A 14,075-nucleotide genomic window follows, 5' to 3' on the forward strand; every position below is an offset into this window, starting at 1 on the left:
GACACTGAAAGGGAGCAGGATGGGGCTGGGGTTCACAGAAGGCAGTGGGTGGGGTGCAGTACCTGGTTGGAGAAGACCAGCACTTGGAGCCACAGGGCCTCGTGTAGCCTGCTGACAAGTGAATTTTTCAGCCTGTGGAGACTGGGTTTGGGAAGCTATCCATATAACAGCAGGCTGTAGGAGTCGGAATGAGGTCACATAGCAGGAGAGAAAGTCGGGGGTCGAGAGATCTGGGATCACAGCAGCAGGATGAGGGGTGCAAGGTTGGCTGGGGCTGCGTGCTGAGCCTGAGAACCCTTGGTGGGGGGCATCCCATACACCCAGGAGAGGTGTATGGACAGACCGGCTTGGGGTGGGAGGAGGAATCTTCACCCCCAGAGCCTGGGCCACCTTAAGTTCATAGCCGAGGGCGCCTGAGCTGAACACCCCATGTGGCTGTTAACTTAATCAGCATGGTGTGACCACAAAGATGCAGCTGCACCTGCCACCTGCAGTCTCAGGCTATGTAACTTGCTGCCCTTTCAGATTATTTCCCCAGGAAGGATCCAAGCAGGAGGCATTCCTAGGGCAAAGGGTGGAGTTACTTTCTCCTTAAGGCTTTTTTAATGAGTTATTCAACTACTCTCCAGAAAGGCCTTTGCCAGCCCCTCCCTCTGACTGGAGGGCAGGTGTTGGCAGCAGCCAGGTGGAGGCAAGGCCTGGTTCCCTTGAGCTGATCCTGCCGGGAGAGACAAACCCTGAGCAGGCCCAGCCAGGCAGCACGTCCTGTCCCAAATGGTGAAAGCAAGGCCCTGTGTTCCTCTGGCAGTGCCCAGGGAAGGAGGAGCATACTTGGCGCTCAGACAGCTTCAGATCCTGCCCAGTGCCAATTGGCCTGGTATCTTGTCCCTAGGTTAAGATGAGAAAGTGAGATTTGGCAAACCAGGGAATAGGTGGCCCAAGGGAAAAGATAAGGACAACTAGGCACTAAATACTGCTTTATTCATCTTGATCTGCGTCTCGCAGGAGCCTCAGATGTAACAGTAATGGCCGAGCACAGAGGCCCCTTCTGGGGTGCTGTGTGCTACCTGTGCAGGCAGCCACACAAGCAGGAGCCACCACCTCTCTTAACAATGGCATTGTTCTTTGTGCACCACGCCCCTCCCTCAGACACACTGGATAAGGTTCCAGGTCAGCGTGTGAGGAAGCGTCCTTGCTTTCGTGTCCCATAGGAGAGGGACACCATTGAAGCCCCTCCTCTGTGCAGTACTGTCCCAGCCCTGTCCCGTGATTGCCTCTGCCCCAGACAGATGCAGTGGCCCCCCCGCCTGCCGGGCTCATGGCTGTTACTCAGCTTCCCCTGTGCTGCTGCCACCCTGAACCCATAGCCCTGCCCCTCGAGGCTGCCCATCACTCTGAGCCATGGGTCCAGCCCCGGGTCCTCTGCCCATCCTTGTGCCTGAGCCGCGCTCCTGCTCAGTCCATGGGCCCTCCTGTTGCCTTGGCGTGCCTTTGCAGGAGGGCTGGTGTGCTGGGGTTGGCGGGGGGTGGATCTCAGCCAGCCTGAGCTCGGGCCCACTGGCCTCTGCGGGCAGCATGGGGGCCCGTCTCCCAAAGGGGGCCTTCTCCCAAGGGGAGCCGGGCCCCGGTGGAGGTACAGGAGGAGCAGTGGGAGGGGCAGGTGGGGAGGAGTCCCTTTAGGCCCAGGCCTGTGAGCCAGGGCCATGCACAGCCAGAGCTGCAGCAGGAGGGGGCCTCTGAGGTTTGCCTCACGCCAGACCCAAAGGTGTCTTAGGTGCCAGGTGAATGTGACCCCGAGCCCTGGTTTCCCTATTTGGTCTCTTACCTGGCGAAGTTCTCAAAAGGGCTAAATGAGGTGATACTGACGGGGCCCACAAAGCAGAACACTCTGGAAGGTGTACCTCATGCAAAGCACATGTGGTAGAAGCATGGACTAAACTGTCACGTGTGGGTTCATTGGGCTGCAGCCTCAAGAGGTGGGAGAGGTGTGCTCCATCCGCTGGTGAGTCCTGCGGCACAGGGATTCCCAGGTGGGCTGCATCTGAGAGGACACAGTGTGTATTGAGGATGCACTGCACAGTGATAAAATCTCTTCTGTGCCGGGAAGAAAGGCTGCCTGAAGGAAGCCCCTGGGAAATAGACTAGATTGTGGTTTTGGTCATCTGTCCCCCCCACCCTCCACCCCAAGCGCTGTGGACGGTCTCGTGTCCTCCGGTTCCACCTAGTGGGTGGCCTGGGGTGCTGGCAGGAGCAAGGGCTTTCCCAGGCAGCCTCAAGGCCAGAGACCAGGACACCCTAAGGACTTGGTTGGGCAAGGGCGTTGCTTGTTTTCAGAGTAATGGCCTTTTACATGCAGTCAGTGGAGGCAGCAGGGGCTCTGGGTGGGTCCAGCTCTGGACAGGCTGCCCAGGCGCTGGCCCCGTGATTAACTTGTCCTAGCAGCTGCCTGCTGAAAACGTGCATGCGCCACATCTGGACTCTCTACATGTCCCAGGATTGTGGTTTGGAGACACACCTTGTGTTTGGCTGTGTTGCTTCTGGGTCCAGTGAAGCTCCCGAGGCGGCACCAGCCCGGCCATCAGATTCCCTCTGCCCATCCCGACCCCCTTCTGCTATCTCTCCAGGTCCTGCAGATAACAGACCTGTTATAGAATTCGGTATGGGCTTAGAAGATGGTGTGCATTTGCTCTTTTTTTGTAGGTTTGAATGGGACTTGCAACAGCTCAAGTGTCCCCACATCAACCTCAGAGACACCCGACTACTTGCTGTGAGTACTTCCCTGGCTGGCCTCCCACCCTCTCCCCACCCTGCACTCTCCCCTGCACTGCAGGTTAGCAGAGGGAGGACTGACTTCATGTTTTTGTGTGGGAATTCTCACAATTCTCAACAATCCTCCCCCGTCCTAGTGCCAGGCTCCTGCTGAAGCCAGTAGGTCACCCACAGGGTGAGGGCCGGGGGGTGGGGGGGTGGGCCAGCCACGCAACTATGGGCACTCCAGCCTCTCCCCAGCAGCCTCCTGAGCCCCTCCGACCCCTCTTTGTCTCTCCTCAGAAAATATGCCACCATTTCCTCCTCGGAGCAGCGCCAAAGCTACAAGAATGACTTTAATGCTGAGTATAGCGAGTACCGCGACCTGCACGCTCGCATTGAGCAGATCACACGGCGCTTCACGCAGCTGGATGCCCAACTCCGGCAGCTCTCCCAGGGCTCTGAGGAATACGAGGTAGAGCCCCATGCTATGCGCACTCATCCCTGCACTCTTCACCCGACCTGGGTGAGACAGGCCCATTTCTCATGGGTGCAGCCAAACCCAAGGCCTCCAACCCCACCCGTGGCCCCAGAGCCTGGCCGCTGCCCCTCCCAGGTGAAAAGGCCTGCCACGCTCTGCCAGTGTTTCTCCCTGTCATAGCCCGCCAGGCAGCTGTCCCTGGCCGTTGGCATGGTTTGGGTCCGTCCACAGGGCTCTGCCCTGGGAGTCCACAGGCTCTCAGGCCCAGCTCAGCCTCCCGTGCAATGGGGACACTGGCGACCGAGTCTGCAGTTGGGAGATGACCTGTTGGGGCAGGGGTGGTATTCAGAGCAACTGAAACAGCCAGGCCCTACAGGATTGGGTCACATGGGTCCCCCCGCTGCAAGAGTGCCTGGGGTCCTCTCTGCGGCTCACAGCCCATCCATGCTGTCAGAGCCATAGGGGGAGGGGCTGCAGAGTCCCAGTGGCCCCCTTACTAGGAGTCCCTCACCCTCTGATCAAAGGCACATGGGTTCCCTAAGCCGGCCCAAATTGGGAGCTCAGTGTGGGGGTGTGTAGGGGGAGCTCCAGTCTTGCTCACCAGCCTCCCTCATGCCATCTTTCAGAGCTAGTCTGATTAATTGGAGTGTTGGAGTCTGCCTCCCCTCGTGGGGTCCACTTTGGTTTCCAGAGGAAACAGCTCCTAACTGAAGAAGTGATGAGGGCTCTGAGGAGTCCCGGGGTCTCGCTCTCCTCCCTTCTGCAGCCCCCACATGGACATTCCCTAGTATCCCCCTGCACCCCTAGGTGGTTGGGACAGTGGTGGTGGGGGGGTGTTCTTTGCTTGACCTTAAACACTGGAAGGGCTGCCTCCTCCCTCCCACAGCTGTGACCAGCCCCTCCCACTCTGCTGCCATTGTGCTTGTCCCTGAGGCTGGGTCCCTGGCCCTCACTCCCCTGGCCCAGCTCATCCTCACCCACCTCCTGCCCTGCTTATCCTCCACCCCCACCCCCACCCCCACCCCAGCCTGGGCCTGCCTGTCTTTACTTTGGTCAGCTTCTCTCAGGCCATGCTGAGGCTATTGTCTCAAGGCTGGTGGTGACTCTGCAGGTCACAGGTTATCAGGGGAGAAGGGGTCACTCAGTGGGGGTCTCCTGCAGGCAAGGACATTGTTCGCTTTCTCTTTTGTTTTTCCTCCAGACTACTCGGGGTCAGATTTTGCAGGAATATCGAAAAATCAAAAAGGTAAGTCTCCACCCTTGTGGGGGGTGGGGTGGGGTCAGACTAAGCTGTCTCAAGGTGAGCAGCACTGCAGTCAGGGAAGGGATAGAGGGAAGGAAGAGCCTTGCCTGGGTTGGGGTCTCAGGTCCTCAGAGCAGCTCCTGTGCCCCAATCCCCCATTTACAGCAGAGGAGCTCAGCCCATCCCTCCCTTGGCGCCCCAGCACCCTCCAGCACTCCCCCTCCTTGGTGGGTGCAGCCCCCGGGATCTTTCCAGCTCTTTCCAAGGTCAAGGGAGGAGCTGAAGTTCCCCACCCCCAGCTGCTGGTCTGGCAGGAATGCCTCCTCAGGGCTCTATCAGTTCTTGTTCCGAAGGCCACTAGCTGTGGGTTCGCCACGTGTGTGCCCCCATGTGCCAGGGCATTTCTCTGCCAGCCAGGCCCGAGCCCGGGAAGGAGGCTTCATGACAGTCTTGCCTCTGACCCTCATCCAGGCAGTGACCCTGATTCCCAGGATGAGGCTTGGGGAGGGACAGGCCTAGGCTCTGGCCTGAGGTAGAGGAAGGGTTCTTGTCATTCCTGGTGGGCACTGGCCTACAGGCAGGAGGAGGGGGAGCCTAAGCTGGCCCAAGGCTGGCACGCTTCACGCAGGGCAGTATGGCCATGCTCTGGGATGCCAGCTGCTTGTAGGATGTGGCTCAGCCCTGCCACTCTCTTGCAGACCAATACCAACTACAGCCAGGAGAAGCACCGCTGCGAGTACCTGCACAGCAAGCTGGCCCACATCAAGAGGCTCATTGCCGAGTATGACCAGCGGCAGCTGCAGGCCTGGCCCTAGCCTGAGGCCACAGGGCAGGAGGTCCTGCTTGGCTAGCCAGGCCAGCTCCCCTTGCCGGGCTGACCCTTCTGGATGGTGGGGGAGCTGGGGGCGGGTGGGGGGGGAGCTACGGAGCGGAAAAAGAGATTTATTTAAAAAAAAATAATAAACCCAAGGAAGACATGTTCATCTGAGCCAGCAACGCGGCTTTCAGGGGAGCCCCTGCAGACCTGATGCCTGCAGGTCACAGATCCCGGGGGCCAGGCGTCTCGTCCCCCCCACCCCCCCCCCACACACACCTGGGATGGGCTCCTCAGGAAGCCCACCTCCTCTCCTACCCTATCACAGCCCGAGGGGCTTCAGCTTCCCCTCATGAAAGACTCCCAGGCCAACCCGCCTGCCTTTTCTAGTTTTATACAAAAACAGCCACTTTTAGCTACTGCTTATGAGACTTCAGTCTATTTTTGTATGAGAGAGAAAGCATCTTTTCTAAACCTGTGCCTCCCCTCCTTGGACACCAGGGTCCAGATGCCGCCCTGTGTCCTTCCTGCAGTATTACAGATGCCATCTGAAAGTTGTTCCTGAGGACTGAGGAGGGAACCAAGGGGGAGAGGGGGGCACAGCCGGCTCGGCTCCCGCCCCGCCCCAGGCCCTCCCTACAGTCCCGGCCTCTCCTCCCCGCCTAGGCAAGGATGGGGTCTGCTCTAAGGGGGTAGAGGCCCGCCCAGGTCTATTTCGAGAACTCCAGCTGGCCCTGAGCAGCTGCTGAGAGCTGCAGGGGCAGAACAGCTCTCAGCCCACCAGGCCTGCCCTGCTATTTCAGTCCCTCAGCTGTAGGGGGTCACTGGGGGTTTTCTGTGCTACGAGCTCACGCTGCAACAACAGTGTCGGATTTTATTTTATTATGTTCTCAATTTTCCCCCTTTGCTGCTGCTTTTCTTTTCGCGCCGAGACCGTGTGGTCTCCATGCTGTTGACCTCACTCCATCCCTCAGTCCGCTTGTGGGTCTTGGGGTCATCTTAGCAGAGCCACCACAGGGTTTGCACTCAGGGAGGGGCTGGGGGTCATTGGGGTCAGGGGACCCCCCGAGAGCGAGTTCAGAAAACGCACCCTATCTGCCCACTCTGGGGGCATGGGATCCATGGACAACATAATTGCTGCTTAGTAGCTGTGCCTAGTCTAGTGTCCCCCCAGTCTAGTGTCGGGGGGCCACACACGCATGTGCGTGTGTGTGCGCGCTCATGCATGCGTGTATATGTGCGTGCGTGTATGCGTGTATGCGTGTGTGTGTGTGTGTGTGTGTGTGTGAGGGGGGGGGGGCACTGCCAGGGTGCAGTGGGGCCTGAAGTGTATGTTCACATTCAGGGCCACATTCAGCAAAGCCGCCCAGGACTGGGGAAGGTGGAGGGAGTGGCTGCAACCTGGAGCCTGGGGCTCAAAAACTGGGGTGGGTGGGGGGTGCTGCCGCCAACAGTAGTGAGGCGGGGAGAGCAGAATGCTCAGGTAGACGTGTCTGTTTTTCTAAGCCATGGGGCTGCCTCCTAATGGCTTCCCAAAGAGCAAGTGCCCGAGTGGAGGCACCTGCAGTTTGCCCACCCCACCCCACAGGCCCCTTCCTTGGGCCCCCTGGGGTGCCCGGAGCACCAAGGGAGCCCATCCTTCATGTTTCAATAGCTGTTGTTTTGTTTTTCATTTGGGATGGAGTGGGGGAAGGGCCGAGCGGACCCCAGGGACCCCCGAGTTCTGCAGACAGCCGTGTGGTGTGCGCAGACTGTACTCAGCTGGACGCGCAGACTCGGCCGAAGGATTATTTAAGGAGGCTGCAGCCACAGGGCTGACCCGGTCCTCTGCCCTGGGAACCAGTTCAAGGGACTCTCAGTTGAATTTCCTTTTTGTTGTTGGCTTTTTGTTGTTTTTTGTTGTTGTTGTTTTTCTCCTTTTAAGGAATTATGAAGCTAAGAAAAGTTTTGTGCTTTGGGGGTTGATGGACAAAAGTTCTAGCTGATTAACTATGGTCTAACTTATTGATACTGTGTTTTTCCCCCCTTTTAATATTGTACTGTGGAGAAAAACTATTTTGAGCCATGGAGTTGGTGTTTACAAGAACTTTTCACTTTTGCCAAAATGTTACGATTGAAAGGCATCCGCGTCTTCAGTTTCCTAATATTTTCTTAAAAGAACTAGTGTCCTTTTTGTACACTAAACAGGTGAATGCTGATTTTTTCAACATACAATAAATTTCACTGAACCAAACCTAGCAGCCCCAAGTGCCTGGGTGTGTTTGTGTCCATCCCAGCCAGGGCCTCCTGGCCCCATGGGGGGGTAGGCTGGGGTCAGGAGAAGACTGGGCCCTGGAGCAGCCATGGTGATGAGCAGGTGTGGGGCGGGGGCGCAGGGAGGTGGCCAGGTGAGGCTGGCAGGCTGAGGCGATGGGCCCTGCCCAAGCCAGGGCATGAGGCCAGACTGCCTGGTCGTAGGTAGGCAAGGATGGAGGTGGGATGTGGAGGCCATGGGGAGCCACGGTTGGGTGTTATGAGCAGGGCTGTGTCCCCAGGGGCAGACAGGTAGACCAGGTCCAGGAGCAGGGGCCTTCCGAAGTGCCAAAGGCGCCAGGAGTAGTAGGGACCCCTGGGTCCAGGGGAGTGCCCTCCCTTGGGGAAATGAGCTGTGACTGGGGGAAACGGCAGTGATGGCACAGTTTTTGTTTCTTCCAACTAGGCCGGCTCGCTGGGGCTGCCCCTGTGCCCATGATGGGGATGGGGATGCTGAGGCCCAGTGGAATCCCCCGGCCCCAAGATGCCAGCAGGGACGGCTGTCCTTGTCCCATCCTCCAGGTGAGGAGATGGAAGGCAGGGGTCAGGGTCCTGCTCTTGAGGGACGGGGTGTGGGTGGGTGTTTATTTTAGAAAGGAAAAACAGACAAAGAATAAGCCTGGGATGAAAGGGGTCCAGGGGTCAGGGGCTGTGGGCCTTCACCTCCTGAACAGCCCCACTGGCCAGCGGCCTTGGCCCAAGTCCGAAGGTGGCCGGGGAATCCAAGGAGCGCAGGAGACGAGGTCAAGCAGGCCCTGTGGGGCAGAGTGTACCCTGCGCCCCGGGCAGCCTGGCTGTACTGTTCTTTTCGGGGATAACATCTCTATCCCCACAGTTCAGGGTCCAGGGCTAGTGTGTGCTTCCTCGAACCCCATCATGCCTCACCTTTGCCCTGTCCACCTGCCCCCCAGACCCTTCAACTAACTCTCCTGCAGCTCCTCACGCTCCCCAGAGGCACCATGGCCATCACTCCCAGAGTGCACCTTAGCTGCAGGGGGTCCCATCAAGCTCCTTCCCGACCAAGGATGCCACAAATCCAGGCCCCCCAGGGGCCTCAGAAAGGTCCCCCCAACCTCACAACCTGTACCATGGCCCAAGGGCTTGGGGCTGCCCACTCGTGCCCCTTGCTGGACAATGTCCCTAGCTGTCATCCTACCAGCACCCCGATCCCTCCTGTGTGCTGGGCTCCACCTGGGCACTGGCACTCAGCGGGACAAAGACACCCCTGCCCCTGCCCTCAGGAGCCTGTGTTATGGTGGGGACAGGGGTGCCCAGTTGCTCCCAAGCAGCACAGTCACCCCGTGTCACATACCCCGGCGGTCCCCGCAGTTGCTACACGGTGCCCACCTGACTGCTAGGAATAGAAGCAGCCCAAGGCCGGTCCCTCCCAGCTGCCTCCTGCCCTACTCCCCTGGGGAGCCGGCTCTGCTAGCACCCCCACCCCACCCCGACTGCCCTGCAGATGCTAGGGTTCCCCGGGGCTGGGCCAGGGGGCCTTTGCTCTCTGCACACGTTCCCAGGTCATCTGGCACTTGGCGCAGGCCCCCTCCAGGCCCCCGGCCCCGAGTGTACTCCGGTTCCTGGGGTTCCTGGAGCACGCATCACACCGCACGGGTGAAGGGCTCAGTCCCACGAGACTCCACCCACTTCAACACCTGCCACGGTCTCTGGCCACCCATACTACCAAGGAACCGGCTGTAAATCCGGGGTTCCCTCGGCTCCCTCCTAGGTTTGTCAGAATGGCTCACTGCTCAGAAAAACCCTTGCAACAGCCCAGTGGAGGGAGCCGAAGGTGGAGTGTGGAGAGCGGCCCTGGGCTGCCCCGCCACCTCCAGGTGTGCCACCCTCCCAGCACCTCCATGGGTCCGCCCAGCCCCATGCCGTCCAGGGGTTTTTAGGGAGGCTCTGTTAGGTATGATGAAATCGCCGGCCATTAAGCGACTGAGCGCCATCTCCAGCCAGAAACCAGGGACAAAACTAAAATATTTATTACGTGATATTCTCTGTCCTCAGCCTTGAGGGGCTGCTCTGACCCTGAACTGCTCCTCTCCCCTCCCGCCTGGCCACCTCGTCATCGGCCCCTGGGCCCGCTCCCCAGGCTTTTGCCTGGGCAGCTCTTCATATTTCTTGATAGGCGATGTCTTCGTATCTCCAGACCCCTTCCAGCAACCACTTCCTCCAGGCAACCTGCCCTGCCAGACCCTCCTTGTGTGCTGCCTCTGGCTAGGGGTGCCCCATTCTACTTCCGGCTCCCCCACACTGGAGTCCCTTGAGGGCGATGCCTGGAACAGGAGTCTTGGAGCCCCCAGCCCCCAAGGCCAGGCCCTGACCATGTTTCCTGCGAGCCTTCCCAACTATCCACCTTTTGGGTCAGCTCCAGTGGTGGAAACTTTCCAGCCGGAGGAGGCCGCTTGTTTTGGAAAGTTCCTGGGGGAGCCGCCCCCGCCCGCCCGCCGGGTTCCCACGCTCCCTTATCACTGGGTGCTAGGGGGGCGCAGTGCTGTGCCTGCCCAGCTCCTCCCCAGCTGACCTCCTTGGCCCTGCCCCCTCCCCCTCCCCACCCCTCCTCACCCACCGAACACTGGCCCCCTCAAGCCTGGCCCTGCCAGCCCTCCTGCAACAGGTAGGGAAACCGAGGCCTCGCAGCGCCCCGCGCACCGTGTCAGCCGGGTCAGGAGGGCCTGGTGGGTACTACTGCTCTGGAAGGGGAAAGGCCGAGGCCGCCGGGGCGCCTGCCTGGCTCTGGAGTCAGAGTCCCGGCTCCGTCTGGGGCCGAGCCCCCACCGCAGCACCCCGGGCCATCTCCTCTCTGGTGCCTGGGCCTGGCCCGGCGCGCTCTCGCAGCCTTAATGTCCTCTTTTGTAAAAATGAGGAAAAGCGGCCGCGCGCCCTAACCGGCTGTGGCGCAAGGCGAATCCGCGCGCCCCGTGCTCGGGCCGGGGTCCGTGGCCCACGTGGCTGTCCGGGAGCCCCAGGGCAGTGATGGCCGGGTCTACGGGGCCTTGAACCCGAGTCCTCCGAATGCCCGGCGGGCGCGCCCCTCCTCCCCGCGCGCCCCTCCTCCCTGGCGCGGGTGGGGTGAGGGGCGGGGCGTGGGCGGGGCCGCGGCTCTTTTCTCTGGAGTTCGCGCGCCCCGAGCCCTCGCCGTCCGCCACAGTCCGAGTTGACTCCGCGCCGGTGAGTGCGGCCCCGGGCGTAGTGCGGGCTTCCGGGCGACCGTGGTCGGCTCGCTCCGCCGACTCGCGCGTCCCCGCTGACCTCCTGCCCAACCTGCGCCCCTAGCTCTCCCCGATGGAGGCCTCAGCCGAGTTCGTGGTCGAGAGCCCCGACGTGGTCTACGGCCCCGACGCCATCGAGGCTCAGTACGAGTACCGGACGACGTGCGTCAGCCGCGAGGATGGTGTCCTCAAGGTGGGCAAGGGACCGGGGTGGCGGGTAGGGACGGGAGTTACCTAAGGTCGGAGACCCTGTCCCTGCAGTGAGGGGGAAGGGCCTGTGGCCCCCGGCTCACGGCGCCGTCCGCCCCCAGGTGTACCCCACGTCCACGCGCTTCACCTTTCGGACCGCCCGGCAGGTGCCCCGGCTCGGGGTCATGCTCGTCGGCTGGGGCGGGAACAACGGCTCCACGCTCACCGCCGCCGTGCTGGCCAACCGGCTGCGCCTGTCCTGGCCCACGCGCACCGGCCGCAAGGTGGGGGGTCGGGTGGGGCCCGGCCGGCCTCTGTGCAGGGGGAGCGGGGGAGAGGGCCCTTAGGGGGCGGAGCTCTACGAAGGAGGGGACCTTCAGGGGGCGGGGCCTACGGTGCCGGCGGGCTCCCGGGGGTGGGGGGAACCTCCGAAGGGGAAGCGGCTTCTGCCGCGGCTTGGAGCACGGAGCTGCGGCGTCCAGAAGGCGGAGCCTGAGGCTGCCGGGCGGGGCCCTGGCCGGCTAGGGACTCACGCCACGCCCCGCCTCACTCCGCCCCGCCTGCCGCCCCCCAGGAGGCCAACTACTACGGCTCGCTGACGCAGGCGGGCACCGTTAGCCTGGGCTTGGACGCCGAGGGCCAGGAGGTGTTCGTGCCCTTCAGCGCACTGCTGCCCATGGTGGCACCCGACGACCTCGTGTTCGACGGTGGGCGGGGCCCTAGGCAGGGGGCTGGGGTGGGAGGCGGGGCCTGGAGGGGCCATGTTCAGGGCTGGGCTGAGCTTGGGGGTGTCCCCCTCCCCCGCCCCAGGCTGGGACATATCGTCGCTGAACCTGGCTGAGGCGATGAGGCGTGCACAGGTGCTGGACTGGGGGCTGCAGGAGCAACTGTGGCCACACTTGGAGGCTCTGCGCCCTCGGCCCTCCGTCTACATCCCCGAATTCATCGCAGCCAACCAGAGTGTGCGAGCTGACAATCTCATACTGGGCACGCGCGCACAGCAGGTGCGGCCCCACCCCAAGCCCTTTATCCCTTGCCACTTGTTGCTCCCTGACATCGCCCACCACCCAACCCCCGTTCCCGTGTTACTGTCCATGTGTCTCCTCGCTCCCATCCTGCGGTTCCAGACCTCCCCAGGTCGAGGGGCCTGTACAACCTCCTTCCCTCCCTGCCCAGCTGGAGCAGATCCGTAGGGACATCCGTGACTTCCGATCCAGTGCTGGGCTAGACAAAGTCATCGTGCTGTGGACCGCAAACACGGAGCGCTTCTGCGAAGTCATCCCCGGCCTCAATGATACTGCTGAGAACCTGCTGCGTACCATCCAGGTGCGCGGCCCTCAGGGTTGGAGAGGGGTCAGGGCCAGCTCCAAAGGACCTCTCCGTGCTGACCACCCGCCTACGTCCACAGCTGGGCCTGGAGGTGTCGCCCTCCACTCTTTTTGCTGTGGCCAGCATCTTGGAGGGCTGTGCCTTCCTCAACGGGTCCCCGCAGAACACGCTGGTGCCTGGGGCGCTTGAGCTCGCCCGTCAGCGACGTGTCTTCGTGGGTGGAGATGACTTCAAGTCAGGCCAAACCAAGGTCAAGTCCGTGCTGGTGGACTTCCTTATCGGCTCTGGCCTCAAGGTGCGTGGGCCTGGGGGGTGCACTGCTCAGGAGGGGTGGGCCTGGACCCCATGTGCCAGGCTGGTGGGCAGCTGGGCTGGCATGCACTGCGGGGCCTGCAGCTGCCCCCGGGGCCCCTTGTTCCCGCAGACCATGTCCATCGTGAGCTACAACCACCTGGGCAACAATGACGGGCAGAACCTGTCGGCACCGCCGCAGTTCCGTTCCAAGGAGGTGTCCAAGAGCAGCGTGGTAGACGACATGGTGCAGAGCAACCCTGTGCTCTATGCACCCGGCGAGGAGCCCGACCACTGTGTGCGTGGGTCATAGGCCGTGGGGGGGTGGGGCACGGAGGCCAGGGGGCAGGGAAGGGCCCCTGACAGAGAAGGGCACGGACCCCCTGTGACCTCCTGCCACCCCCCAGGTGGTCATCAAGTACGTGCCATACGTGGGCGACAGCAAGCGTGCGTTGGATGAGTACACCTCGGAGCTGATGCTGGGCGGCACCAACACGCTGGTGCTGCACAACACCTGTGAGGTACGGGGCCTGCCGGGGCAGGAGTGGGGCTGCCCGCCGGCCCGGCCCACCTTCTGACCCATCGGCCCTGCAGGACTCCCTCCTGGCCGCACCCATCATGCTGGACCTGGTGCTGCTGACCGAGCTGTGCCAGCGCGTGAGCTTCTGCACCGATGCCGACCCAGAGCCGCAGGGCTTCCACTCCGTGCTGTCCCTGCTCAGCTTCCTATTCAAGGCGCCACTCGTGCCGCCGGGCAGCCCTGTGGTCAATGCCCTCTTCCGCCAGCGCAGCTGCATCGAGAATATCCTCAGGTGTGCCTCCAGCTGCGGGGTCCCCCTCCAAGCCCAAATGTCCACTGGCGGGCTATGCACAGGGACCCTAGGGACTGGAGGCTGTGGGGTTGCTGGTCTCGGGTCTGGCCCAACTAAGTCCCGACCTTTCCCCCAGGGCCTGTGTGGGGCTCCCCCCACAGAACCACATGCTTCTGGAGCACAAGATGGAGCGCCCTGGCCTCAAGCGAGTGGGGCCTATGGTTGCTGCCTGCCCTGTGCCCTGCAAGAAAGGACCAGCGCCAACTGCCCCCAATGGCTGTACGGGTGATGCCAATGGGCACTCGCAGGCTGAGGCACCCCAGATGCCCACCACTTAAGGCCATGGCCATCCTTCTCCCCCCAAACTGTTGCCTCTGTTGCCCCTCAGGACCCAACCCTTCCAAGACCCTAAAGACAATAAAACCAGTGCTACAATCAGCCCTAGCATCACCTGTGGGTTCTCACAGCACCTGCGTACGACCTAACCCTAACCACCCAACTCCAGCTCCATCTCCATTTTTCACATGGGAGACACACCTATCTACCCTTCAGAAACTGATGCCCCAACTCTTGAAACTTCTAGAACCCTGAGGCCTCTGTCTAACCCCATGATAGGAGATTGTGGCTGCAAGCCCAAGCAAAGAAATCTGAGACCAGA

General features: G+C 61.5%; 2 protein-coding genes and 1 long non-coding RNA gene across 5 annotated transcripts in view; 2 read left to right on the forward strand and 1 right to left on the reverse strand.

Annotated features, from left to right (window-relative positions):
- The window catches only part of ELL (elongation factor for RNA polymerase II), a 79,265-nt gene extending 71,742 nt beyond the window's left edge, over positions 1 to 7,523 (forward strand). For both annotated transcript variants that reach the window (XM_038566807.1, XM_038566806.1), the window contains exons 9-12: positions 2,701 to 2,767; positions 3,052 to 3,223; positions 4,431 to 4,475; positions 5,171 to 7,523. In XM_038566807.1, the coding sequence (XP_038422735.1) occupies positions 2,701 to 2,767; positions 3,052 to 3,223; positions 4,431 to 4,475; positions 5,171 to 5,287 (401 nt within the window). In that variant the 3' untranslated portion in view covers positions 5,288 to 7,523. The remainder of the gene's footprint in view (positions 1 to 2,700; positions 2,768 to 3,051; positions 3,224 to 4,430; positions 4,476 to 5,170) is intronic.
- On the reverse strand, positions 574 to 2,851 carry LOC119864712. The gene is made up of 3 exons (XR_005375006.1): positions 2,516 to 2,851; positions 1,826 to 2,041; positions 574 to 888 (listed from the first exon to the last, which is right to left on the reverse strand). It is a non-coding gene; the product is annotated as an uncharacterized LOC119864712 (long non-coding RNA).
- A 2,659-nt stretch (positions 7,524 to 10,182) lies between the features above and the next one.
- Positions 10,183 to 13,856, forward strand: ISYNA1 (inositol-3-phosphate synthase 1). 2 transcript variants are annotated; one of them, XM_038566809.1, is made up of 11 exons: positions 10,183 to 10,201; positions 10,861 to 10,989; positions 11,108 to 11,269; positions 11,560 to 11,692; positions 11,796 to 11,989; positions 12,162 to 12,311; positions 12,394 to 12,609; positions 12,739 to 12,903; positions 13,013 to 13,126; positions 13,200 to 13,417; positions 13,554 to 13,856. In XM_038566809.1, the coding sequence occupies exons 2-11, from the start codon at positions 10,870 to 10,872 to the stop codon at positions 13,753 to 13,755; spliced, it is 1,674 nt and encodes a 557-aa protein (XP_038422737.1). In that variant the 5' UTR covers positions 10,183 to 10,201; positions 10,861 to 10,869; the 3' UTR covers positions 13,756 to 13,856. The 2 variants fall into 2 exon arrangements, with proteins under 2 accessions (XP_038422737.1, XP_038422736.1); XM_038566808.1 differs by lacking the exon at positions 10,183 to 10,201 and adding an exon at positions 10,620 to 10,755.
- Positions 13,857 to 14,075: the final 219 nt, after the last annotated feature.

Source organism: Canis lupus, chromosome 20 (assembly GCF_011100685.1).
Source record: "Canis lupus familiaris isolate Mischka breed German Shepherd chromosome 20, alternate assembly UU_Cfam_GSD_1.0, whole genome shotgun sequence".
Classification (NCBI taxonomy): domain Eukaryota; kingdom Metazoa; phylum Chordata; class Mammalia; order Carnivora; family Canidae; genus Canis; species Canis lupus.

Excerpts from the sequence above, each read along its gene's own strand:
- ISYNA1 (XM_038566809.1), top strand. The coding sequence starts at position 10,870 with ATGGAGGCCTCAGCCGAGTTCGTGGTCGAGAGCCCCGACGTGGTCTAC. Across the intron at positions 10,990-11,107 it reads GCGAGGATGGTGTCCTCAAG|GTGTACCCCACGTCCACGCG; the intron begins GTGGGCAAGGGA and ends GTCCGCCCCCAG. Across the intron at positions 12,312-12,393 it reads ACCTGCTGCGTACCATCCAG|CTGGGCCTGGAGGTGTCGCC; the intron begins GTGCGCGGCCCT and ends CTACGTCCACAG.